General features: G+C 34.4%; 1 protein-coding gene across 9 annotated transcripts in view; it reads left to right on the forward strand.

Annotated features, from left to right (window-relative positions):
- LOC114335148 (mucin-2) overlaps positions 1 to 20,316 on the forward strand; it is an 85,309-nt gene extending 64,993 nt beyond the window's left edge. For all 9 annotated transcript variants that reach the window (XM_050662580.1, XM_050662579.1, XM_050662584.1 and 6 more), the window contains 3 exons: positions 11,407 to 11,544; positions 18,524 to 18,567; positions 19,723 to 20,316. In XM_050662580.1, the coding sequence (XP_050518537.1) occupies positions 11,407 to 11,544; positions 18,524 to 18,567; positions 19,723 to 20,125 (585 nt within the window). In that variant the 3' untranslated portion in view covers positions 20,126 to 20,316. The remainder of the gene's footprint in view (positions 1 to 11,406; positions 11,545 to 18,523; positions 18,568 to 19,722) is intronic.
- Positions 20,317 to 26,590: the final 6,274 nt, after the last annotated feature.

Raw genomic sequence — 26,590 nt, forward strand, 5'->3', positions numbered from 1 at the left:
TCAACAACACTTTTTAATCTAACTTTAGAGGCTGTTAGAAAATTGGATTTGAACGGCTGTATTAATACAAGATCTATGAAAATATGCGCATATGCGGATGATGTTGCCATGATTAGCCGCAACAAAAGGATATTAAGCGAAAAAGCTATAGAGCTGAAACGGGAAGCTGCTACGTTTGGTCTCTATACATATACAGGGTGAGGCAAATAAAGGGCCTATTAGAAATATCTCGAGAACTAAAGGCAACAGAATCATGAAAATTGGAATAAAGGGGTTTTGAAGGATGATCTATTAAATGAAAATATTTTCATCTCTTTGCAACTTCCGGTTATACCGGAAGTTGCTTATAACTTCGTTTTTTAAATGGGACACCCTGTATATTTTTACATTTTTGGATTCTCTTTGATGTCTTCTTTCTTAAAATATCAGGTTTTGTAATATTATACAGGGTATTTTAAAAGATAATTACGATTTTTTATTAATTTCGTAGCAAAATTAACACCCTGTAGAATTGTAGTAGTTTGACATCTAAAGCTCTACTTACGTTCAATTGATTTTTAATATACTCCACTATTGTTAAGAATCATTAGTATAGCTAAATTTTTAATTTTAGTATACAGGGTTGGTCGAAACTCGGAATGAGTATTTTCTGAGTTTTCTTAAATGGAACACCTTGTATTTTAGTATTGTAATGAAATGATATTTTATGGTACTTTTTTATTTCTTAAGCATTCCCTATACCTAACTGCTTTAATTTGTGCTTAATTGTTAATCGAACCAACAATCTTAACTACGTAGGTATTTTGATAGCTAAACCATTATTGGTAATTTTAAGGACCAGTCTGGATTAATATGTATTTATTTCTGAAAAATTATTTGGGATTGAGTATTTTCACGGCCAACCTCATAAAATTTTACGTATTTTTTGTTGCAATTAATGTTTAGCTTGATTCACCAATAACTCACAAATTAAAGCAGTTAGGTATAGGGAATGCTTAAGAAATAAAAAAGTACTATAAAATATCATTTCACTACAATACAAAAATACAGAGTGTTCTATTTAAGAAAACTCAGAAAATACTCATTCCGAGTTTCGACCAACCCTGTATATTAAAATTAAAAATTTAGCTATACTAATGATTCTTAACAATAGTAGAGTATATTAAAAATCATTTGAACGTAAGTATAGTTTTAGATGTCAAACTACTACAATTCTACAGGGTGTGAATGTTGCTACGAAATTAATAAAAAAACGTAATTATCTTTTAAAATACCCTGTATAACATTACAAAACCTCATATTTTAAGAAAGAACACATCGAAGAGAATCCAAAATTGTAAAAATATACAGGGTGTCCCATTTAAAAAAATGAAGTTATAAGCAACTTCCGGTATAACCGGAAGTTGCAAAGAGATGAAAATATTTTCATTTAATAGATCATCCTTCAAAACCCCTTTATTCCAATTTTCATGATTCTGTTGCCTTTAGTTCTCGAGATATTTCTAATAGGCCAGTTATCTGCCTCACCCTATATAAATGAAAGTAAAATAAAATATATGGAGTGCACAAAGTCGTATCAACATGAGAATCTGAAGGTAGACAACCATACCTACGAATATGGCTCCAATTTTCCCTACCTAGGCTCAATAATAAATGGCAACAACAAAACAAGTCAAGAAATACAAACACGGTTCTTAGCCGTAATAACTGTTTTTATGCATACAAAGACTTGATGCAAAGTAAGTTACTGAATCGTGAGTCTAAGCTTAGAATCTACAAAACAGTAATTAGACCAGTGGTCACATATATGGATATGAAACGTGGACCCTTTCAACCACTGATGAAAATCAACTTAGAATATTTGAGCGCAAAATACTAAGGAAGATATTTGGACCAACACATTGCAGCGATGGTTCGTGGAGAATTAAAATGAACCACGAGCTGGATGAACTAATGCAGAGCGCAGATATTGTTAGATTTGTAAAGTCTCAAAGACTAAGCTGGCTTGGTCACTTAGAAAGAATGACAGATAATCGAGCTGTGAAAGTAATCCAGAGATGGAAGCCCCAAGGAAATAGAACAAGAGGAAGGCCCTGTAAAAGATGGATAGATAACGTCGTAGAGGGGGATATTAAAACCATGAACATCAGGCAGTAGTGAAGGAAAGTATCCGACAGGGCAGAATGGAACAATATTTTTAAGCAGGCCAAGACTCACAAAGGGTTGTAGCGCCATTAGAAGAAGAAAAGAATTGAGAAATTACTGGTATTTGAAACACTTTTATTAAACCGATGCATTTATTTAATCAAACGAATAATTTCCTATTATCCCTCTATTACTAACAGCCCAGATTGTGGGCTATAAGTAACAGAAATGTATTGACACTTCAAGGAAAAAATAAACAAAGTACTGCGTATTGGATAACACAAGAATTAATATTTGAAGAAATAAGTGGCGACCCAGAAGAGATGATTAGAAGGAAAAATTTCATAAATGGCTAAACAATAGAATCACGTGAACATCATCATCATCATCAATGGTGCTACAGCTCTATGAAAGAGGCTCGACCTTCCCAAGTCTATTACGCCAGTCAGTCCTATCCATTGCCAACAGTTGCCAGTTTGCTGCGCCTATTTTTCTCCCATCCACACTATCCTTTCATCTGAGTCTTGGCCTACCCCTATTTCTACTTCCCACTGGTTATGGCATAAGGATTCTTCTAGGAGGGTTGTTCTGCTGTAATCTTGCTAGATGTCCTGCCTATCTTAGTCTTCCTATTCTTATAATAGATACTACGTCTTGACCACCAAATATTTGTTTATATCTGTGGTATACCTCGTAGTTGTACCTCCTCCTCCAAATACCATTTTCACAGATTCCACCGAATATTCCTCTCAAGATCCGTCGTTCAAATATAAGCAGAAGGTTTTTATCTGCCTTGGAGATCGTCCATGTCTCCGATCCATATGTCAACACTGGTTGTATTAGGGTTTTGTATATGGTTATTTTTGTTTTTTGGCTTAAGTTTCTGCTTCTCATGTGTCTACTCAGTCCAAAATAGCATTTGTTTGCTAGGATTATCTTTCGCTTGATTTCTTCCGTCATGACGTTCTCCTTGGTTATCAGGGAGCCTAAGTATGTGAGCATCCCAGGAACACGAGAAGAGTATGTTACCTTCATATAACTTCTTCATTTGGTACCTGTTCGTTTCAAATATTAGAGATCATTCTGGCTATAATTATTTTATTAACTGATACTTTTATTACATTAGTTGTTGTTGTGGAGAACTAGTTCCTCAGGTTCTTTAACCATGATATCCTTCTTCTCCCAATTCCTCGCTTTACGAGTACTTTTCCTTGAAGTATTACCTTCAGTAATCTGTATTTTGTACCGTTTCTCATTATGTGTCCGAGATATTCTAACTTTCTCCTTTTAATGGTATACATCATCTCTCTTTCTTTCCTCATTCTTCGTACAACAAGTGAAGCAAAAAATAAGGCTCCAAAAGAACGAATATACACTGGGAGAAAATGTAGACAAAGAAAACGATAGGGTATAAAAGATCAAGGGAATCAGGTAAAAAATAAGAAACATCAGAAGTAATAATTACAATAAAAGGAATGGACAAAGCGTTACACAAAATTATTGCAGAAGAATAGACCTTAGTATATCTCAAGAGACCCTGTGACAGTAATAACGGAGGAAGCCAAAATCACAGTGGAAGATATAACTAAAGCAATAAAGAATATACATACAATAATACCCAAAACAACAAAGCTCCAGGAACATAAAAATGAAACTGCTGAAATATGGTGGCTCAACGACGGTATCCTTTCCATCCTACGAGTGATGTTCAATAAAATAGAAGCAGAAGGGGAGATTCCATAACCCAGAACTTGGACGTTACCAGATCATAAAACATCCGGCCAAATTCCATGTTAAGATAAAACCAAAACAGGAAAATATAAAGCAGAAGATATAACATCAGAATGGGAGTCGATCAAGAAATTAATAGAAGAAGAAGTAACATTGATGCTAGTACTAATTTTCTTCTGCATTTCTCATCGGCATCTTTGGATTGACAATCCTTTGTGCTGCGCTGTGTCTGCTCCAAGATTCGCCGCCATTCTGTCCAGTTTATATCAACCTGTTGTCTTCTTCTGATTTTTAATATCCCTTCTTCTTCTTCTTCTTCTTCTTGCAGTACCATCTCCTATCTGAGGTTGGCTACCATCAATCTTAACTTTGTTGGCTGCAGCTCTGAACAATTCGCGATGAAAAACAAAGTATCTGATCTCTGGTGGAATAAAATTAAACCACTATAAGTCTATAAATAAACCAGAAAATTGTTGATTTGAATGGAATTTGGTCACTATTAAAAAATTTTTAGTAAATTTCAGCATTTTGAGTACATTAAAATATTTTAAATCAAATCGGTATTGCTCTGTTCCTCAATTCAATGTTTGTTTATACCATTTATATCGGCCATTTTCCTACTTTCGACTTGCCCTCTATATTCAGTTTTTATCGCGAATTGTATTGAACTGCACCCGTACCACTCCCTTAAAGGGCCTAGCCGGGTAAGATGGTGAAAAGTGCCCCCAACTCGATTTAAATTCCATATAGGCCACTTTTTAGCACATACAGAGGAACTCACTTTCTGAAATTTTTAGCCCCCTAGGTGGTCACGTGACCCCCCTAGAGCCTAATTAGGCTTTTTATGTTTTTATTTTTTTATCTCAGCTGCATCAAGAGCTAGCCAAAAACCTTATTTAAAAAAGTTGTAAGTTTCAAAAGATCTATACGAAAAATTTTTTTTTTATTTTTTGGCGGAAAATTCGAATTTTTAGAACAATTTTAAACTTTTAAATAACTCTGAAAAAAAAACTTTTACGACAATCAATTATAACGTGTATTTTTGCACAATCTTTCACCCTGAATTTTTTCAGATTTTTAAAATTGGTGGAACGTACCTTTAAAAATAAAAAACCGCATTTTTTTGGTTTTTTTTTCGTTTTTTGATATGATTTTATACATATTTTTCAAAAAAGGTAACACCGTCGAATAGGTAAAAAACTGAAAAATAATTGGGGTTTGCTTTATAAATTTTTTTTGTAACGCCATCCATTTTCAAGATACAGGGCGTTGAAGAAAACAAAATTTTACACATTTTTTACGATTTTGCTGAAACTACTGGCAACATTGTAATAAAACTTGGCGGGTTTTAAGAGGTAGTTATTGTGCATGTTTTGACATACAATTAAGGATTTGATATTCATCATTAGCGCGCATAGGGAAAATGGTCTGAACTTTTTAAAGAATAAAGATAGTACGCCACTGACATATTTCAAATTAACAATCGTTTTTGAATTCCTCGTTCAATTTGTGACAAAAAATCTATCTTCTTATTTTTTCATACGACGCGCCATTTTTATTCAAAAAATAAAAGATCTTAACCCTTACAAAGCATTCGAACTTCTAGTAGTTTCTACATCTACATACATAAACTCATACATCCATTATAAAAATTAATTCGAATAATTTGGAAGCGTTAAGATATTTTATTTTTTGCAACAAAACGGCGCGTTGTATGAAAAAATGGGAAGATAGATTTTTTGTCACAAATGGAACGAGGAATTCAAAAATGATTGTTAATTTGAAATATGTCAGTAGCGTACCATCTTTTTTTCTTTAAAAAGTTCAGACCATTACCCGTATGCGCGCCAATGATGAATATAAAATTCTTAATTGTATGTCAAAAAATGCACAATAACTACCTCTTAAAACCTGCCAAATTTTATTGCGATGTTGCTAGTAGTTTCGGCAAAATCGTAAAAAATTTGTAAAATTTTGTTTTCTTCAACGCCCTGTATCTTGAAAATGGATGGCGTTACAGAAAAATTTTATTAAGCAAACCCCAATTATTTTTCATTTTTTTACCTATTCTAGTGACGGTGTTACCTTTTTTGAAAAATATGTATAAAATTGTATCAAAAAACGAAAAAAAAAACCGAAAAAATGCGGTTTTTTAATTTTTAAAGGTACGTTTCACCAATTTTAAAAATCTGAAAAAATTCAGGGTGAAAGATTGTGCAAAAATACACATTATAATTGATTTTCGTAAAAACGAGTGTCTTAGTTTTTTTTCAGAGTTATTTAAAAGTTTAAAATTGTTCTAAAAATTCGAATTTCCCGCCAAAAAATTAAAAAAAAATATCATATAGATCTTTTTGAAACTTACAACTTTTTAAATAAAGTTTTTTGCTAGCTCTTGACGCGGCTGAGATAAAAATAAAAACATAAAAAGCCTAATTAGGCTCTAGGGGGGTCACGTGACCACCTAGGGGGCTAAACATTTCAGAAAGTGAGTTCCTCTATATGTGCTAAAAAGTGACCTATATGGAATTTAAATTGAGTTGGAGGCACTTTTGACCATCTTACCCGGCTAGGCCCTTTCGCAACCAGGATATCCTCCTACATCCCACATTTCTCTTTTCCGAGATTTTTTCTTTGATTATGAGACTTAGAAGGGAGTACTTTTCCCCTCTCATTATGTGGCCTAGATCAGTTTTTTTGTTTGTATGGTTTTTATGACTTCGCATTCCTTCCCCATCTTCAGCAAAACTAACTAAAAACAACTAATATTCCTTAGTCGGTCTCAACTCCATCTAACCACCTAATTCGCTGTCAGCCCCTTCTTCTTCTGCCTACCGGTATTTCTGTGATTAGCTGTTTAGAAATCGTGTTGTCTAGCATTCGTATGTGTCCAGCCCATCTGTTGCTGTGTTTTAATGAACGCTACGAGGTCTGCATCATTAAAGATTTGGTTTAATTCGAAGTTATATCTTTTGCGCCACTGCCCTTGGTCTTTTATAGTTCCAAATACCTTGCGGAGTATTTTACGGTCGAATATTCCAAAAAAGTCTTTCATCCTTCTACAATGTTTATGTGCCATATGTGAGGACCGACCTCAGCCTTGTTTTGTATATAATTATTTTAATTCTTTGGATGTATCTTGAGTGGAATTTTTTTTGGAGTCCACAGTATGCCCTATTTGTAAAGTTTAATCGTCTTCTAATTTCTTCGCTTGTTTTGTTGGTACTAGAACCAAGGCAATGTGAAGCTATCAACACGTTCAAATATGAGTTCCGAAGACTGTTTCCCATTCCTTATTTGCTATACATATAGTATATAGGAATAGGAAACTTCTGCATTTACATAACAAATAAAATTTACAACGTTATTTCTACGACACGGTTAAAATAACCTAAGGGTTTTTCCTAATTTGTTCAATTAAATGTTCTAATACTCATAAGCTTATTCATTCTGTGTGATGTTCCGCTCAAACCATCCGTACATCGCAACATACTATTTTTGTTTCCACCATTTCAGCTATATCATCATAGTCATTAACGTCTTAGCAGATGTGGTGTGGTTCATCATTGTGCTTCAGTAGCTCGGATAGTTTGAATAATGATATTTGTCCTCTGATCGCGGTCATCTCTTACATGTATGCCTCAGAATATCGCTTCTTGAGAAGCTTTTTCGTAATGTGTGTCCATAGCTGTGCAGATCTGCCGCGTTGGCGTTGACTCTGAGGCCTTCCTTGGACCACCAACTGCTCCATTTCGAGACCGCTTCGATGGACATGCCCAAAAATCTTTAAAATTCTAAAATAAACAGTACTAGAGATACATTTATTGCGTTTACTTTTTGACCTTGGTTACTGGATCTCTGCACTAGTATAGGGTTTTGTGTGTGCCGGACGATTTTGTGTAGGCTGCCGATTTTGAAACCGATGTTTGCTTACCTCGTCGACCGATCACCCATAGAGTCTGGCCACCAAGTCCATGCCTAAAGCTCTGGTTTCCTCGAAAGCGGCACCGGCAAATTATGACCGCAATATTGCGGCGAGTGACGTCATAGAAAACTGTACCACAGACAACGATAGCAGTGGTTTTCAAGGAAGCGTTGGAAGCCACTGCAACGCAATATGATGGTGCCGGCATATTGAATGCGGCAGCCAATGCGACAAGAAACATTCAGTCAACGGTTTATTGCGGTGGTGAAGTGTGGTGGTGTGTGAAAACCGTACTGACGACGCTTTCTGAGTTTACATATTTCGTTGCCGCAATAAAGAACCCTGATTTTTTCACCGATATTCATCGCATTATTACGGTCGCAATTTGCTGGTCCCCATTTCGAGGAAACCATAGCTTTACGGTACACGGCCTTAATGCTCAGAAATCGCAGTTCCTTCATCTAGGGTACCTTGCTGAGGGGAAAAATTTCTATTTTCTTTTTTTGGGTGACCTAAAGCTCAGAAAGAAATTGATTAAATAGTGTGAAGTCTTCTTCTTTTGACATAATAATCCTGGATGGATCTTTGCCTGTTTGGCTATGTCCCTCCAGTCGGATCTCTCTTGTGCCCTTCTTCTCCATTGTCTTATATTCATGGTTTTCAGTTCGTCTTCCACGTCATCCAACCACCTCGTTCTGGGCCTTCCTTTTTTGGCCACTGGACACGTTTCCTACTACATATGTGACTACTTTTTCATTTTTAACTTTTCGGGTTGATACCCTACTAGTTGGTGTCTGGGTCTTCTGTGCCTCGTCAGTCTGTCTTTGTCGTAGTTTGTCAAGTTTCTTAGAGTTTCATTTGAATGATTTCTTAGTTCGTTGAATATTCCGTACGCTTTCATTCATTTTATCTAGGATCCTTACCTCTTTATTTTTTCTGTATAGGAAACTTTCGTATACGTATGTGGAAATCTTCACTGCCTCTCTCATAATGTACTTATATGCTAATTAAATATTCTTCCTGTTGGTTTTAGAGGTTTGGTCCCAAGCTAGTGATCTATATGTTATGGCTGGTATGATGATGATGTTTCTCATTCTTAGCTTCGTTTTCAGACTTGACTTGCTGTTTCTTCCAATGACAGATCTCAGTGTGCTTCTTCATGTCTTGCTCTTAGTAGTAGCACCGTTGACATGTGGTGTGTATCCTTCTTTTATCCATTAGTACTCCTAAATATTTTGCTTGGTTAGACCATTCTATATGTGTGTTGAATATCCTTACTTGGGGGTCCGGACTTTCAAATCCGTTTTTGAAACATGACTGCCTGTGATTTTGCTGGGTTTACTGCTATTTTCTATTAAATGCATCAATCTTCCAACTGATTGAGAGCATCTTATCTCCTTGCTAGGTTTGGATCTAGACTTCTCGCCGCTATTGCTGTGTTATTAGCATATAGGCTGAGCATGGTTTGCCACTGGTTAATATATCCGCGGTGTATGGTATACAGAAAGGGTGACAGTACTCCCCCCTATGGCACTCCAGCCTCGATCATTCCGACTTCAGATAGGACTTCACGTGTTCTATCTGAACCCTGAACTCTCTGTTTGCTAGGTAAGACGAAAGAATGCATGTAGCCTTGCTGTATCCAAGTTAGCTCATTTTGTAAGCATAAGCCATTCGTGCCACACCTTGTCAAATGCTTCACTGACATCTAGGAATGCAGTAGCTGTATATTTCTTCTGGTTGAATACCTCTGTAATGTATTGAGTCAACCTTAACATTTCTAGCACGCTGCAGTGTTCAGTTCTGAAACCAAATTGTGCTTCGAGTATCATTCCTTTTGTTTACGACTTTTCTTTTAACCTAGCTAGCAGTACCTTCTCTGAAACCTTGCTTATTGCTGATGATAGGCTGGTTGGTCTATAGTTTTGATGGAATGTTCCATTTTTTCCTGCTTTCTGAAACATTATCACAAGTGCTTCCTTCCATTTCTTAGGATATCTTCTTAGTCTGAGCATAACATTTATGATTTGGGCGATGGAAACGATTGCTCTCCTTGGAAGATCCTTAATAAGATACCTTAGCTTATCTTTGACAAAACAAAGTGCTCTAAAAAATTTTTTTCGACGTGCACCATCTAATCTAGCTTAACCTAACTTCAAAATCACTTTTTTATTATCCACGTACATAAAGTTCTCATATATGTAGATTGACGTAGTAAATTTTATTTGTTAAAATCTATCTCCTTCTTCTTTACGTAGCACTACGATCCGGGGTGGGCCTTAGCTGACTGCAACTCGTTTCCATCTCGAACGGTCGTCCATTTTTCTTAAATCTGACCTCTGGACCTCTGGAGTCTTATCTCTCCATCTTATTCGTGGACGTCCTAAGGACTTTCCTGTCAGGGCTTCCTCCCGTGTGATCTTGGCAGTTAAAATCTATCATCATCATCATCATCATCACCTAGCCGTTATCGTTCACTGCTGAGCATAGGCCTCCTCTAAGTACCTCCCTGTCTTGAGCTACCATCATCCAGTTCCCAGCAGTTCTCTTTACATTGTCATTCCAGCGCGTTGGTGGTAGATCTCTGCTTCCCCTATCAAAACTGTCTATGAAAATCAACAAAAATCTATCGTATTCTCTAATTGAATACGGTAATCATTGAAAACAATTTATATCGCAAAATTGATAGAGTGGCAGCTGATCACAGACGACAGTTAAGACTTTTCAAAGTAGCCAACTGAAACACTGGCGTCATAATCACTGTGATCGAACAAAATGTAAGTGTCTGCGTTTAGTGTACATATTGAAACTTTAACAGAATATAACAAAACACCTGGTAGATGGGAAACTTGGGTAATTCATTTGTCTGCATATTTGCTTTAATACAAGGTGACTCAGTGAAACGGCACGATTTGGCAACGCTGCTGACGATAAAATAGAGGTGCCGCGGGCTTGCGACGTAAGTTTTGTGCCTATACAACGACCGTCTCTTTTAGACTACCGTTTGCCGTCCCGCTCTGCAGTTCCGTCTAACATGACTATTTTAAGACTTGGGTAATGAACCTTGAAAGTACTGTTTTAACATCGCAGAAAAGAGGTGCAGTGTCAGAACTGCTCGCACTCCTCAGAATATTGAAGATCCCTGCGACGACTCGCGAGTAATGAATTTCGCACCACTTCAATATTCTGAGGTATGCCAGCAGCTCTGACACTGCCACCTCTTGTCTGTGATGTTAAAACAGTACTTTCAAAGTTCCTTACCCAAGTCTTAATAGCCATGTTAGATGGAACTGCAGAGCGGGACGGCAAACGGGAGTCTAAAAGAAAGGCTCGTTGTATGTGCACAAAAATTTCACCATGTTTGTAATAAGTTTTCACAGAAAATGCGCATTGTTCACCCGATCGCGTCTCCATGATAAATAAATTTCCCACTCTCTAGATCCACAACGTTTACGTCGCAAGCCCGCGGCACCTCTATTTTATCGTCAGCAGCGTTGCCAAATCGTACCGTTTCACTAATTCACCTTGTATTTATACTCGGAGCTTTTTCATGAGACCATTTTGCGACTTAACAATTACACATGTGTAAATTGTTTTATTTTTAGTCCTATGAAATGAGACAGACTGAATATACAGCGTTAGGAATCGTCATGTCTATAGTTGCAAGAGGATACATATTATGGATATTGAATGTAGTTTTTGCCATCGTTTTAATGGTTTCTGTTTGTCGACAGAGACGGAAGGTAAGTCTTGTTATTTTTACTGAACCCTCTTCTTGGCAATGTAACAAATTTGTAACATTTTCATTTTAGGTGCTAGGTGAGTTCTAGGTAACTTGAGGTATATTTTGTTAGGCATATTTTGTACTAATAATATGAAACTATCCCTAAATGGCAATAGTTGCCTTATATTTTTATTATTACAGATTTCTGAGCATTTCTAATTGATACCATCTGTCATCTGTTGGATATATTTGATAAATTTTTGAGAAGGTCCTCGATTGCTTTTAGTAACTTTTAATTTTTTGTAAGAAATAATGTGTTTTTTTTATTTTGGTGATTGTTTTATATTGTGCAATTATCCTATAAACAGAAAGTGTATACTTTAGTTGTTTTTTTTATTGAATTATAAAAAATCGTCGCATACATATAAATGTAACAAATTTGTAATAAATTAAAATTTGGTACTTAGCAATAAATTAAAGGTAAAATTTTTATTTCACGAATTTTTAAATGAATTTAGAAGGGCATTAATAGAAAGAAAACACACTTTTCACATTTTTATTTTGGCTTGCCAAGAAAAGGTTTAAACTACATGCATACATATATAAAAAATTAAAATATAATGTATTAAAGTTTACCTATAGGTACTTTAATGTTTTATATACTTCTGTTTTAAAATACTGAACTTCTCATATAATCGGTTCTGTAATCCCAGTCTCATATGTCTTGTAAATTCAGTAACTATTTTTTGCTATGTTGGTTAAACTTTGACCGATTGACAGTGGCTGAAAATTACTATACAACCAAGCATACCTGCTTATAGTATATATTTGTAACTATGTCAATAACAGCGTACACCGCCGGCGTGCTACCTCTCTGCATTTCTTGACTTCCAGCAACCACTACTATCGATGCGCGCTGGTGATGAAACGCCGATAACGATATAAAATGCCGTCTACCGCAACAGAGAACCGAGTTTCGGACCGGAGTTCACCGGAGTACTGATCTAGTAAAACCTGAATCTGGTAACACCCTAAATCGAGTTTTTGCCGTCTAATTGATACAAATTTTATTTCCAAAATTTATCTCGCGCACGTAACTGACATTCAAATCGTCGTTTACTTCAATCGTTGTTTCTGAGAGAACGGTTTATTCTATAGTGCGGCAGATTCGTGCAAAATATTATAAGAATTGTGCATTTAATGATAGAAGCATATAATTTGGACCACACATACTACACATACAAAGGTTCAAATTTAAATGGGAGGCCATCTCAGATTTTGCCTTTTACAAAAATGGCGGGCATTCAAAATGGAGACTATACATATGTGACTAATAGCACGATAACTTTTGAACGAAAAGTCCGATTTCAACCAAATTTGGTATATAAGTTCTTTTTTTTTTATGTTTAAGATCGAGGTCTTTGAACCGGAAGAATCGGTTTACCAAAAGTTGTGTTTTTGCTGATTTTTTATGTAAAAATATGTTGTTTTTTTTTAATTCTTTCACCCTGTATATATTAATTTTTCAAAAAGGTAATACCGGCATTAAAAAGAGCGTAAAAATATCTTTTAGGAAATATTTTTAACTTTTTAGTTATTTTAGTTACTATTTAATAAATGCATAACTTATCTTCACATGTACCCATGTGCGGCAGATTCGTGCAAACCTTATAAGAATTATTGTGCATTTAATGGTAGAAGCATATAATTTGGACCACACACACTACACATACAAAGATTCAAATTTAGATATGAGGCCATCTCAGATTTTGTCTTTTACAAAAATGGCGGGCATTCAAAATGAATCTTCCGCACATAGGTACATGTGAAGATACGTTATGCATTTATTAAATGGTAATTAACATAACTAAAAAAGTCAAAATATTTCCTAAAAAATATTTTTACACTCTTTTCAATGGTGGTATTACCTTTTTGAAAAATTAATATATACAGGGTGAAAGAATTGAAAAAAAAAACAACATATTTTTACATAAAAACCAGGAAAAACACAACTTTTGGTAAACCGATTCTTCCGGTTCAAAGACCTCGATATTGTTCATCAAAAAAAGAACCTATATACCAAATTTGGTTGAAATCTGACGTTTCGTTCAAAAGTTATCGTGCTATTAGTCACATATGTATAGTCGCCATTTTGAATACCCGCCATTTTTGTAAAAGGCAAAATCTGAGATGGCCTCCCATCTAAATTTGAACCTTTATATACAGGGTGTCCCAGACTAATTTAGCCAGGCTATATCTCTTAAACGAATAGAGATTTTCGAATGGGACAAAAACTAATTAGTCTAGTAAAATAAAATTACACTACATGTAAATCAAAATGTAAATTCGTACAGGTTGAAACAAATTTTATATCAAAGTTTAGGTGGGTACAAAAGATATTTTCAAAAAAGTATCCAAATCATACAAGGGGATCACTGTTTAAATAATTAAAAAGGGGTCATTTTTGCAAAAAAATTACTTTTTTAACTGCTGAGGTCATTCAATTACTAATGAAGGTCTATAGTAATATTTTCTGCAAAGTTGAAGGGTAAATCTATCACATAAGACTTACTAAATTAAATTTGACCGCCTATTTATTTAAATAATTATACATAAAACTTTAAAAACAAATTTGCAAAAAAATATTTTTAGCGTTTTAAATAAGCACTATAAAATATCTTATTTTACATGAGAAGTTACGCTATGTTATCAGTATTAATAAAAAAAAATTGGTCCAAAAATATTTAATATTTTTTAAGATATGGAATTTGTTTATCAAATGTTACTCTATTTTCAATCACAAAAACGCGGTTGTTGCCAAAGAAATATTCACCTGTATTAAATACTATTATTTTTATTCTTATGTATATTTTCGATAAATCTATTGATAAGTTCAAATTTCAATTAAACTTCCTCCTAAAATGGCATTTGAAAATTATTCAAATTTGTTTATAATTTGGTTTTTTAATAACGTCACGGGTATTAAATATATTGAAATGCCGTTTCGATAATTGGGTTCCTGGAAATTTTTCACTAGTTAACAAATTTTTTTGTCTTTTTTTTCCTCTTCTTTTTTTTTCTTGGAGTTATATTACTATGGGCTTTTTCAGGGTTAAGTTTCATTAAAAATGTCGAATCTCTAAGTTGTAGATTCTAGATCTGAAAATATTAAGATTGGTCTAAAATCACTTAAATAAAATGTGACTACTTACTGAGTTACAGGGTGTTTTATTTAAAAATTTAAAAATTATTTTTACCAAGTACTTTCAAACTATTTCACGTATTCTTATCATACTTGGCAGAAAGTGTGGGTACTATACAGTCTACTAAATTTTGATAAATAAAAGTTTCTAGCTACTACCAGAGGCGTACGACATGGGATAGTTAATGGTTGACCCTTCCCAAATTCTACGCCACTGAGGTAATTACTATTTTAGCGAAATTTTTCGATTCTCCAATACTTTCTAATTAAATAATATACTCTTTACTGGTAACGCTTAAGTCATTAGTTTTCGAGATATTGGACGTTAAAAATGAAACGGCCCAGTTATTTTGATTCATTCATTCATTAATTTTAAACTTCCAATATGTCTCAAACTGATGACTTTATCAATACCAATAAAGCTATTTACATACAAAGTATTGGAGAATCGAAAAATTTCGCTAAAATAGTAATTCACTCAGTGGCGTAGAATTTGGGAAGGGTCAATCATTCACTATCCCCTGTTGTACGCCTCTGGAACTAGCTAGAAACGTTTATTAATCACAATTTAGTAGGGTGTATAATAGCCACACTTTCTGCCAAGTATGATAAGGATACGTCAAATAGTTTTAAAGTACTTGGTAACAATAATTTTTAAATTTTTAAATAAAACACCCTGTAACTCAGTAAGTAGCCACATTTTAGTTAAGAGATTTTAGTTAAATCTTAATATTTTTAGGTCTAGAATCTACAACTTAGAGATTCGATATTCTTAATAAAATTTAGCCCTAAAAGGGCCCGTAGTAATATAACTACAAGAAAAATAAAGAAGAAGAAAAAGCGACAAAAAAATTTTGTTAATTAGTAAAAAATTCCCAGAAACCCAATTATCGAAACGGAATTTCAAAATACTTAATCCCCGCGACGTTATTAAAAAAACAATTTATAAACAAATTTGAATAATTTTCAAATGCCATTTTAGGAATGAGTTTAATTGAAATTTAAATTTATCAATACATTTATCGAAAACATACATAAAAATAAAAATAATGAGATCTTCAGCAGGTGAATATTTCTTTGGCAACAACCGCGTTTTTGCAATTGAAAATATAGTAATATTTAATAAACAAATTCAATATCTCAAAAAATATTAAATATTTTCCGACCAATTTTTTTTTGCTTAATACTGGTAACGTAGCGCAACTTAATTTGTAAAGCAAGATATTTTATAGTGCTTATTTAAAACGCTAAAAATAATTTTTTGCAAATTTGTTTTTAAAGTTTTATATACAAGTATTTAAATAAATAGGAAGTCAAATTTAATATAGTAAGTCTTATGTGAAAGATTTACCCTTCAACCTTGCAGAAAAAAATCCCATAGACCTTCATTAATAAGTGAATTACCTCAGCAGTTAAAAAAGTATTTTTTTTTTGCAAAAATGACCCCTTTTTAATTATTTAAACAATGATCCCCTTGTATGATTTGGATACTTTCTTGAAAATCTCTTTTGTATCCACCTAAACTTTGATATAAAATTTGTTTTAACCTGTACGAATTTACATTTTGACTTTTTTTTATTTTATTAGGCTAAATCTATTCCATTTGTAATACACTATAATATGGCGTAGACAAAATGATCCCCTAAATATTCATCCCTTAGTTACAACCCCTAACTTTAATTTTTTTAATAGCACCCTGTACATTTTTTTATAGTTTTGGATGTGGTCTTCGATCGTCTATTCAACACATTTTTTAAAAATAAAATCGGTTAGTAAGTAATCAAGAAAAATATCAGTTTATTTTTGATAATTATGTGTCCCAGACTAATTTATCTAGGCTATATTTCTTAAACGAATAAAGATTTTCGAATGGGACAAAAACTAATCTATCCCATTTGTAATGCACTTTATTATTGCGTAGAAAAAAATCATCCCTAAATATTCATCCCTTAGTTACAACCCCTAACTTAATTTTTTTTAATAGCACCCTGTAACTAAGGGATAAATATGTAGGGGATGTTTTTTTTTCTACACCATATTAAAGTGTATTACAAATGGAATAGATCAGTTTTTGTCCCATTCGAAAATCTTTATTCGTTTAAGAATTATAGCCTGAATAAATTAGTCTGGGACACATAATTAACAAAAATCAACTGATATTTTCTTGATTATTTACTGACCTATTTTATTTTTGAAAAATGTGTTGAATAGACGATCGAAGACCACATCCAAAACTATAAAAAAATGTAGAGGGTGCTATTAAAAAAATTAAAGTTAGGGGTTGTAACTAAGGGATGAATATTTAGGGGATGATTTTTTTTACGCCATATTACAGTTTATTACAAATGGAATAGATCAGTTTTTGTCCCATTTGAAAATCTCTATTCGTTTAAGAGATATAGCCTGGCTAAATTAGTCTGGGACACCTTGTATGTAGTATGTGTGGTCCAAATTACATGCTTCTATCATTAAATGCACAATTGTTTCACCTATCGACTGCACTACTACACAAAAAATGTGAATAAACATTTTTGTTCAAAATTATCTCAGCTACATTTCTTGTTTGAAGCATTTTTTTTCTATGGCATCCCGGTAAATCGATGAGATCCCCCCACGATGAAGCTTTTAGGGGGAAGCCCAGGGGTAAGACTGGCAGATTTTTTTACTTTTCTAGAAATAATATCTCTGGCGACTGTACTATTTGTAAATTGCTATGATTATTTTTTCACCTGTCAAATTCTGACGTTTTTGCTTTTTCAGCCAATCACCACGCGTCGTTCTAGCCAATCATTGAGTGTAATACTGATAAAACAGCCTCTTCCTTGATAAAACAGTCTCTTCCCTGATAAAACTTAAGGTACCCTAAATTTCACATAATACGTTACGAACGACATTGGAAAATCTCATATCAGTTATAAAAATTGTGTTTTTAATAATTGTTCATTTTCGATTTAAACAGTTTTTTATGTATTAACAATATAATAAATAAATTGGTTCATTTTTAAATCATAAAATAATTTATCTATAACCTACTTAACACATTGATCCTAGTTGTCTTAAAAATATTTCACAGATGCCCGTATTTACTAATAATACATATTGGTTTACAAAATAATCTTTTCAAATACCACTCGTCCTCTAAATTTTGCTTGATAAATTTTTTCGTTTTCATACTTAAACTTCTTTATTTAGGGTAAAATCACTCAAACAAACCGAAATGGATAAAATCACTCGTCCTTCGGACTCGTGATTTTATCATTCGGTTTGTTTTCGTAATTTTACCAAATAAAGAAGTTTTCGTGAAAACAAAAAAATTTATCGATAAAATTTAGAGGACTCGTGGTATTACCTTTGATTAATTCAAATTTAGTTATTTAGTTCAGATAAGGCCACGATCAGACAAGCGACAATTTTCAGCGGTGTAAGAGCAGTAAAATAAAGCGCGAAAAATGGGTCATATCCTATGTTACTATGTTGCTTCGCGATATTTTACAGCTCAGTCTGGCCATCTACTACACTCACCGTGGGACCCATTTTCCCGCTTAATTTTACTGCTCTTAGAGCGCTGTAAATTGTCGCTTGTCTGGCCCTAGCCTAAGCCGTGTCGATTTTTGCCATATCGAGCTTCCGACCTTTTCTGTGGAGTCATCTTTGAGATTCTCTATCCCTATGACATATCATGTGCGATATCAACATATTATGGCATATCGAAGATTGCAATAAAATGAATTTATTTCAATGTTTCTGCTTAAATATATTTCAATAAGAATTTTAATTAAATATTTTTGTTTTTTAGCCCCGTCGATCGTTACTTTCACCTATAAATGCCTATCAATCAGGGTAAGTATTAACTTATTAATTAATTAATTTGATAATAATTAAATAAAGAATAAAAATAAACGGTTTCGTTTTGATTCAAATCGAGTCTCTTGCCATCCCCGACACGTGTCTCTAGGTTTACACGTTATCAAAGAGGCTTTGCAAGAAAACTGATTTGAACCAAAACGCACCGACAGGTCGGTATAAATAATTAAATATTTATACCCGAGTATGGTTAGAACGACTTCTAACGTAGAAAGATGAAATGAGTGTCGATAACAATTCAAGTAAACTGTTTACCCAGGTATGAAGATACCAAACGGGTTACGTTTAGGAAAATATTCCACCAACGCATTTCAGTTTACCCATCTGAATAGTATGATGGTTCCTGTTTATCTGAACCATCTCAGATAATTGAGGGGTGGTTACCCCCTACCATAAGGGTTGATGAAGTAACAATACTCACTGTAGATTCATTTATTGGTACGTTGAAGTAATTACGGTAAAGAGCTGGTGGTATATTATTTAGTAACTGTGATGTTTACTCGTTGGGATCTTAAATACCAATGACTAATCTTTTCGCCATGAAAGTAGAACTCAAAGTGGATTCCCCTGTTTACTATTTGGTATAAATAAAAGTGAGAGTGTTTAGTAAAAGTGCTGAATCGACTAGATTATAAATAACGAATACTAATTGTTATTTCAAACTGACCTTGTATCGAAAATCGACACAATGATGTGGTAATATAGGTCAATCGTATTTATTATAAACAACCGTATTTGTTTTACCAAAGACATTTAATTATTAAAAGAATTTGTCTTAATAAGATGATTACTGAGATGCAGTTTATCCCAATACAATAGTTATCATTGTTATTCTAATACAGAGTATGATGTACAACAAAATAAAAATAAACGGTTTTGTTTTGATTCAAATCGATTCAAAGCAATTTATTTAATTAGCCAGCAACTTTCATATGTTCATAGATTCCACAGATATATATTTTTGTTTTGCTCTATATTATTTTGTAAGCTCTTCTGATAACCTGTTTCTTCATAAATACTTCATTTTTTACTTGTTGCTAATGTAATCCTTTACTGCCCCTGATTTTCCATTTTTGCTTATATTGTTAAAGTTTTTTTCATTCTTCATTTAATTTATTTTGTATATTTTAGGCCAGCGCCATTTAGTCTGTACGACAACGTACAAATAGACAACACCTTCGAAAACAGAGGCTTCGACTCAGAGGAAAGCCTATTTAGCCCTCCATCAAGTGAACTCCGAAGACCTTCAAATGGTCTAAATCCACTGAGCAACAGCGCAATGAATCCATTACACCCCTACGAATACGGAAGACCTCCGTCAGACGAAAGCAGGCTGGCCAAGATTGGTAAGGCCCAAGCACCTGGAAGAAGATCTCCACCTCGCAACGTTCCTTCACCTACTGTACCAAATCTGTCAGATATGTATCCCTATGGCATGCCGCCTTATATTCCTGAACCAGATTACACGCCACCAAGCAGTCCCAAATTGCAACCGAAATCAGTATTGAGACCCAAAACGAAATACGAACTTTAAATCGAAGAAATGCGAAGAAACTACGAGAAGAATTACGCTTTAAATCGAAATCAAAATCCTGTTGGATTTTACATTGAGAGTATCGTAACTATGTATCATTAACAAATTATTTATTCCCTCTACAATGAAATATTGTAAATGTAGAATAAATATATCTTGTAGATTTTTCTTATTATATAATTAGACAAGTATTTATTTTGTTATTTATTTATTTTTTTTATAAAATTTGTAAATTTAACATTAGGAACAAATATAATATATAAATTTACAACACCTTAGAGCCTTTGAATAATAAATATATCCCATCTGGAAAGACTTAATCTGAATATAGATATTTTAGGAATCAACGATGTCTAATAGTTGATTCAGGAAAGATGAAATAAAACAATATATTATTTAGGAAGTCAAGACGGTTCACACGAGTGTTGGTTGTTGGTGTTGTGTCGGTATAAAGCCCCAGAAACAGACGAACTGCTTTGCAGCACTACTGCGGAGCGACAAAGTACAGTATCCGCCAAAATAAACAGTACCTACCGAATATAAAAAAATATCCGCGGCGTTTCGTTCTTTGCAATTTGGAAAGGCCCAAAGTATGATACCTGGGGAAATCGGAGAGAAGAGGATATGGGGCTACTGATGAGGAGGAAAAAACCTCCGAAACCGGTATAGACTCTTCCTGCACTCTCCGATTTAACCAGAGTATTATGCAGCTGCTGCATTTTCGTGTTGCAAAGAAATTGAAAATGTGTATACATTTTAATTCATTTAGGTACTCTTTTTTTTTTAAATCCACAAGGAAAAGAAAAAGTTTTCCTGTAGTTGGCTGTATACCATCAATCACAAAATTGGAAAGAAATCCTTTGTAAAAGGTATAAAATTTTTTTATTAAAAATCCCTTAAAAGGGCTACATCACAACAAAACGTTTTCGATTTTTATAAAAAATCATCATCAGTGTTCGATAAACTGGATGCTAGCTGAGCCACAAAAGAAAAATATCTGGGTAAAAACCCTTTACATAAAATATAGATGCCTTAAAAGTGCATACTTCAAGAAAAAGGCCTGTGATGGTCACATGGCAAACAGGATAATGCCCTAAGGTAAGGTATACAGGTTTCCCAACACGTGGGATCCAAATTGAGTTTTTCAAAATCACAGGCCTTTTTCTTGAAGTATGCACTTTTAAGGCATCTATATTTTATGTAAAGGGTTTTTACCCAGATATTTTTCTTTTGTGGCTCAGCTAGCATCCAGTTTATCGAACACTGATGATGATTTTTTATAAAAATCGAAAACGTTTTGTTGTGATGTAGCCCTTTTAAGGGATTTTTAATAAAAAAATGTTATACCTTTTACAAAGGATTTCTTTCCAATCTTTTTTTTGAGTACTAAGGAATCTTTCTTGTTGGAACTTTTACCACGCTGAGCAGATGGGTTGTGAATTATTTAAAATTCTGTCATCTTAATTTCCTCGGCATCCTGTATGATTTATAATTTTTGAAAATCTCGGGAGATTGTAACCAAAGAAAGTACTCCACCTGTTCTCAATCTGGTGGTATGGGAATGATATTTATTGTCGTTTTCTGTGCTTCTTCAATTGATAACTTACTTTGTTTTTTGGTAGATGGCTCTAGTTTACGATTACTCTAGTTACTAGTTTAAAATGTTTACGGATCAAAATTATGGAGCATTCGGCTGTATATGGCTTGTTGCGCCATCCTGTTGAAACCATTGCTTACAGATTCTTAAATTACGCGCACGACAAAAGTCTTTAAATCTCTGACAAAAGGTGTTACAATATTATGTCTGTACCGCTCTTGATTGACAGTACCTGGCTGCTCATTTTCGTCTTCAACAAAATAACAACCAATTATCCCATGACCACACACAGCAACCCAAATGTCCAACTGCGTATGAGCGGAAATAATGTTCTACTAAAAGAATTGGTAGAAAGAACCATAGTGGCAAAGATTTTAACCGTAACGTAATGTCATGTTTACAACTAATGACAAGTATACAAAAAATGATAGATGCAACTTGCGTGCGCAATTTCACAGCCCCCTTAATTTCGGTAAAGTTTGTTTAGCAGTAAATGGTTGACTTCAATGGTCAATACTTGTACTGGTACTTCAATAGTATAAAAGGCCCAGTTTCAGGTAAAATTTAAATATATTTGAATGTGTGTTTTTCTATAATCTTAGCAATTAAAATAGATGTAATTTATTTTAAAACTCATTTGAAAACATTGATTTCGGGTATAAGGCAAAGCAATATATTTTACATCCGTTTTTTTGTTTTTTTTTTTTTCGTCGTAATTATTGTAAATTTTGTGGATTCTTTGCTTTATTATAGGAGTACCGTCTAGTCAGTGTTAATTGTCAAAAGACCAACTCTGTCTACCTCGATTGCTTATCGCTCCGGACCGGTCTTAACAATGGGCCAAGTCAGCTAAATTTAATAATATTTACTGCTAAACAAACTTTACTGTTTATTTTGGCGGATACCGTAGCTTCCGATGATTGGCCGTAAATTCTTATGTAAATTAAACGTGCCATTCCAGACGAGCAACAGTGGCCAGCGATTGTCGACGATCCTCGCTGCTAGTGGCGTCCATTAGGCGCTACAAAATATCCTGTCTAAAGCTTCATTTACACTTTTACTGGCAGAAAGTACTTACGGCCACTGAACTTGCTAGGTGTAAATGAAGCTTTAGTCACTTTGTGGATCCACTCAGTAGCGCTGCAGAGTGGTCTGTTTCTGTAGTAATACTAAACAATAACATTGATGAAGCAGTAAAAAATTTCACCCCATACTCCGACACGCATACGATACGATTAAACCAGAACAAGCACCATATAAACATTACACAAAGGACGCACAGATCTTATGGAAAATATAAAGTTAGATAATAATAATATGTAAGTACTACGAGCCTAGTAGGCCCATGGCTTGATGTACTATTCTTTTCCACTCCCTTTTGTCAGTCGCTTTTCTTTCCCAGTTCCTTACGTTAATTCTTCTCATATCTTCTCTAACTCCATTACTCCATCGTGACCTCGGTCTTCCTCTTCGTCTTCTCACTGCCAATGCACTAGATAGTACCATTCTGGGAATTCTAGATGGAATCATCCTCTGCACATGGCCCAACCATCTAAGTCTTTGCGCCTTAATTACTGCTAGTATGTTAGGATCTTAATAGAGCTCAGTTAGTTCCTTATTTGTTCTTCTTACCCATTGTCCATTTAAGTTTTTCCCACCGAAGATTTTGCTCAGTATTTTCCTCTCCCAAACTAATAACAACTCTTGATGTTTTTGTTGTTGTGACCCATGTTTCAGAAGCATACGTTACTATCGGCCTTATTACGGTCTTGTAAGTTCTTAGTTTTGCTCTTCGTGATATATTTTTACTTCTTAACAACCCATTAAGAGCAAATATAGCGCGGTTGCCCGACATAATTCTCTTTAGTATTTCTTCTTCACAGTTAGGATCTCTTGTGAAGACAGTTCCTAAGTACTCAAATCTCTCAACTTCTTCGAATTTATACTGTGTTCCCTTCGCTGTTGTCATTGTTATGTATTGTCCCCGAACGAATTGCTTATTTGTCCATTCCATATACTTTGTTTTTGCTTCATTGATATACAATCCTTTGGTTCCTGCCCTCTCCTCGAGTTTCATGACTGTTTCTATAAGTTCTATTTTGCTCCTAGCCAAGATTACCAAATCGTCTGCGAATGCCAAGCACTGATGTTTTTGTGGTAGATCAGACCTGTTCTATTAATGTTTGCTTCCTGTATAACCTTTTCTAGTAATATGCTAAACATTATAGACGATAATGGATCACCCTACCGCACTCCTTGTTTGACCTCAAAGCTTTCTGTTATAGTATTGTTTATCTTGACTTTATTCATTGTTCTTTGGAGAGTTAATTTTATAATTCTAATAAGCTTTGGAGAAACGTCCATGTCTTGCAATGCTGTGAATAACTCGCTTCTTTTCACTTGATCGAAAGCCTGTTTAAAGTCAATGAAAAGAACCATGGTGTCTTTATTATATTCGTAACTTTCAGCCTGTATTTCTCGTAGTGTGAAGACCTGATCCACAGTACTTCTGCCTTTTCTGAACCCACTTTGATATTCTCCTATGCTTTTATCAACCTTCGTTGTTAATCTGTTTTTAATATGCATAGCCAATATTTTATACGTTATGTTTAGCAGCGCTATGCCTCGATAATTCTGACAATCAGCCATATTTCCTTTTTTGTAAATAGGACACAGTATTGCTTCTGTCCATTCCTCAGGTAGTATTTCTTGTTCCCATATATTATTAATTAGTTTATGGATTTTCTCTACTAACTGATTTCCTCCAAATTTAATCATTTCAGCTGTTATGCCGTCGCTTCCTGGGCTTTTGTTCATTTTTAATTTATCGATGATATTCTGAATTTCGCTTATAGTCGGAGCCTGCTCTTCACCCTGTTGATTTTGTATTTCATTTACTAGATCCTCTGTTTCCTCGTTATTATCGTCTGTCTTTTCAGGTCCATTTAGAAGCTCATCAAAGTACTGCTTCCAGCGTTCTAATATCTCTGGTTCACCCATAATCATTTCTCCATTTTTGTCTTTATAATGTACAGTTTTCGGTTGGTGCCCTCGTTTCTCATTTTTTATTCCTTGGTACAGGTTCCTAATTTCATTATTTTTGTAGCTTTCCTCTATATTTTTCAGTTTAGCTTCATAATGTTTCTTTTTTTTTTCTCGTAGTATTTTTTTGGTTCTATTTCTTTGTTTAGTGTAATTTTCCTGCGCTTCTCTTGTTCCTTGAGTTATCATTTTTAATCGTAGCTTGGCCCGTTCTTCCAATGATTGTTCACATTCTTCATCAAACCATTCTTTTTGTTTTTTCTTTGTGTTGTCATTGGTGCTGGAAATATTTGCTGCTTCTTTAATTACATCTTTTAATGTCCCCCACATGCATTCTACATTCCTTTCATCCACTATGCTCTCTAATTTGTTGTTAATAATTTGTCCATACAACGTTTGCTCACATTCTGTCTGTAATCTGATAAAGTTAGATACTCAAATGAAATAAAATTTACATAAATAGCAATTTTTTTTAGGTTTCGAAACAGGAAAAAGTCGCTAGCGGCACAATCTGGGGAAGACGGTGGGTGTTCAACCAATTTATAACCCAATTCGTGTAATTTTGCCATGGCGACAGCCAATCGGTGAGCCGGTGCGTTGTCTTGGTGAAAAAGCACTTTTTTGCGTGCCAAACCGCAATTCGATATCGAATCGATCCGAATCGCAATTCGATATCGAATCGCAATTCGGTATCGAATGCTGCGTAGTACTCGCCATTGATTGTTTTTCCTTGCTCCAAGTAGTCGATTTGGATGAAGCCCTTCGCATCCCAGAAAACTGTCGCCATCACTTTGCCGGCCGAATGTGCACTTTTTGCCTTCTTCGGCGGGCCTTCGCCGCGTTTGCGCCACTGTTTCGACTGTTCTTTGGTTTCCGGTGTGTAATAATGCACCCAGGTTTCATCAACGGTGATAAATCGGTAAAAAAAATCCTTCGTATCGCGCCTATCATCGCCAAAAGCGCGAAGCGTCCCCGAAATAGTCACACGTTTTCGCATTTAGTCGATTGTCAGCAAACGCGGCAACCATCGCGCGGATAGCTTTTTCATGTCCAATTGATGGTGAATGATGTTGTGTACGCGTTCGTAGAAAATGGTTAGGGCCTCTACCAGCTCGAAGAGTTTGATTCGACGATCTGCCATAATCATGTCATGGACTTTGTTGATCATTTCTGGTGTGGTGACTTAATTTGGCCTCCCGGGACGCTCATAATCAAAAACACTCGTACGACTACGAAGAAATTCAGCTTTCCAAAATTTTACTGTTGCTAACGAAGGTGCAGCCTCACCATAAACTTCGTCCAGGTCGGCTTTGATCTGCACATTCATTTTCCCCTTTTTGTGGAGGAACTTAATCACTGAACGATACTCGATTTTTTCCATTTTTCAGAAAACACAAAAGTTGTTTGCTTCTGATGGCTGTAAAAACCAAACTAATAGTTTTTTTGGCATAAAATTTTGACAGACGTCATGTCATGAATGGCAAATGTCAAAACCGAGAGCTATTCGGTATCAAGTAACTCCATCTATCAAAGGCTAGTTTTATATCAACCTATCGTATCTACTTATAAGCCTTAAAGATTTATGAAGAGACGATTCGGAAATATTTTTATCTCTCTCTGGCTCACTTAAATTCCCATTTGATTTTAGATTTATTTATATTAATGAACACCGTTATTATTCAAAATTCAGAGTGGGCGCAATGATATGAAATTATTATAATTTCAAGATCAATATATTCCTGTAAATTTAAGAGACTGATTATATTTTCCGTAAGATGTGGATAGATAGATTATATTAAAGTATTATAAATAAACAAGAATCTTAA

The sequence above is a fragment of the Diabrotica virgifera genome, chromosome 9 (assembly GCF_917563875.1).
Source record: "Diabrotica virgifera virgifera chromosome 9, PGI_DIABVI_V3a".
NCBI lineage: Eukaryota > Metazoa > Arthropoda > Insecta > Coleoptera > Chrysomelidae > Diabrotica > Diabrotica virgifera.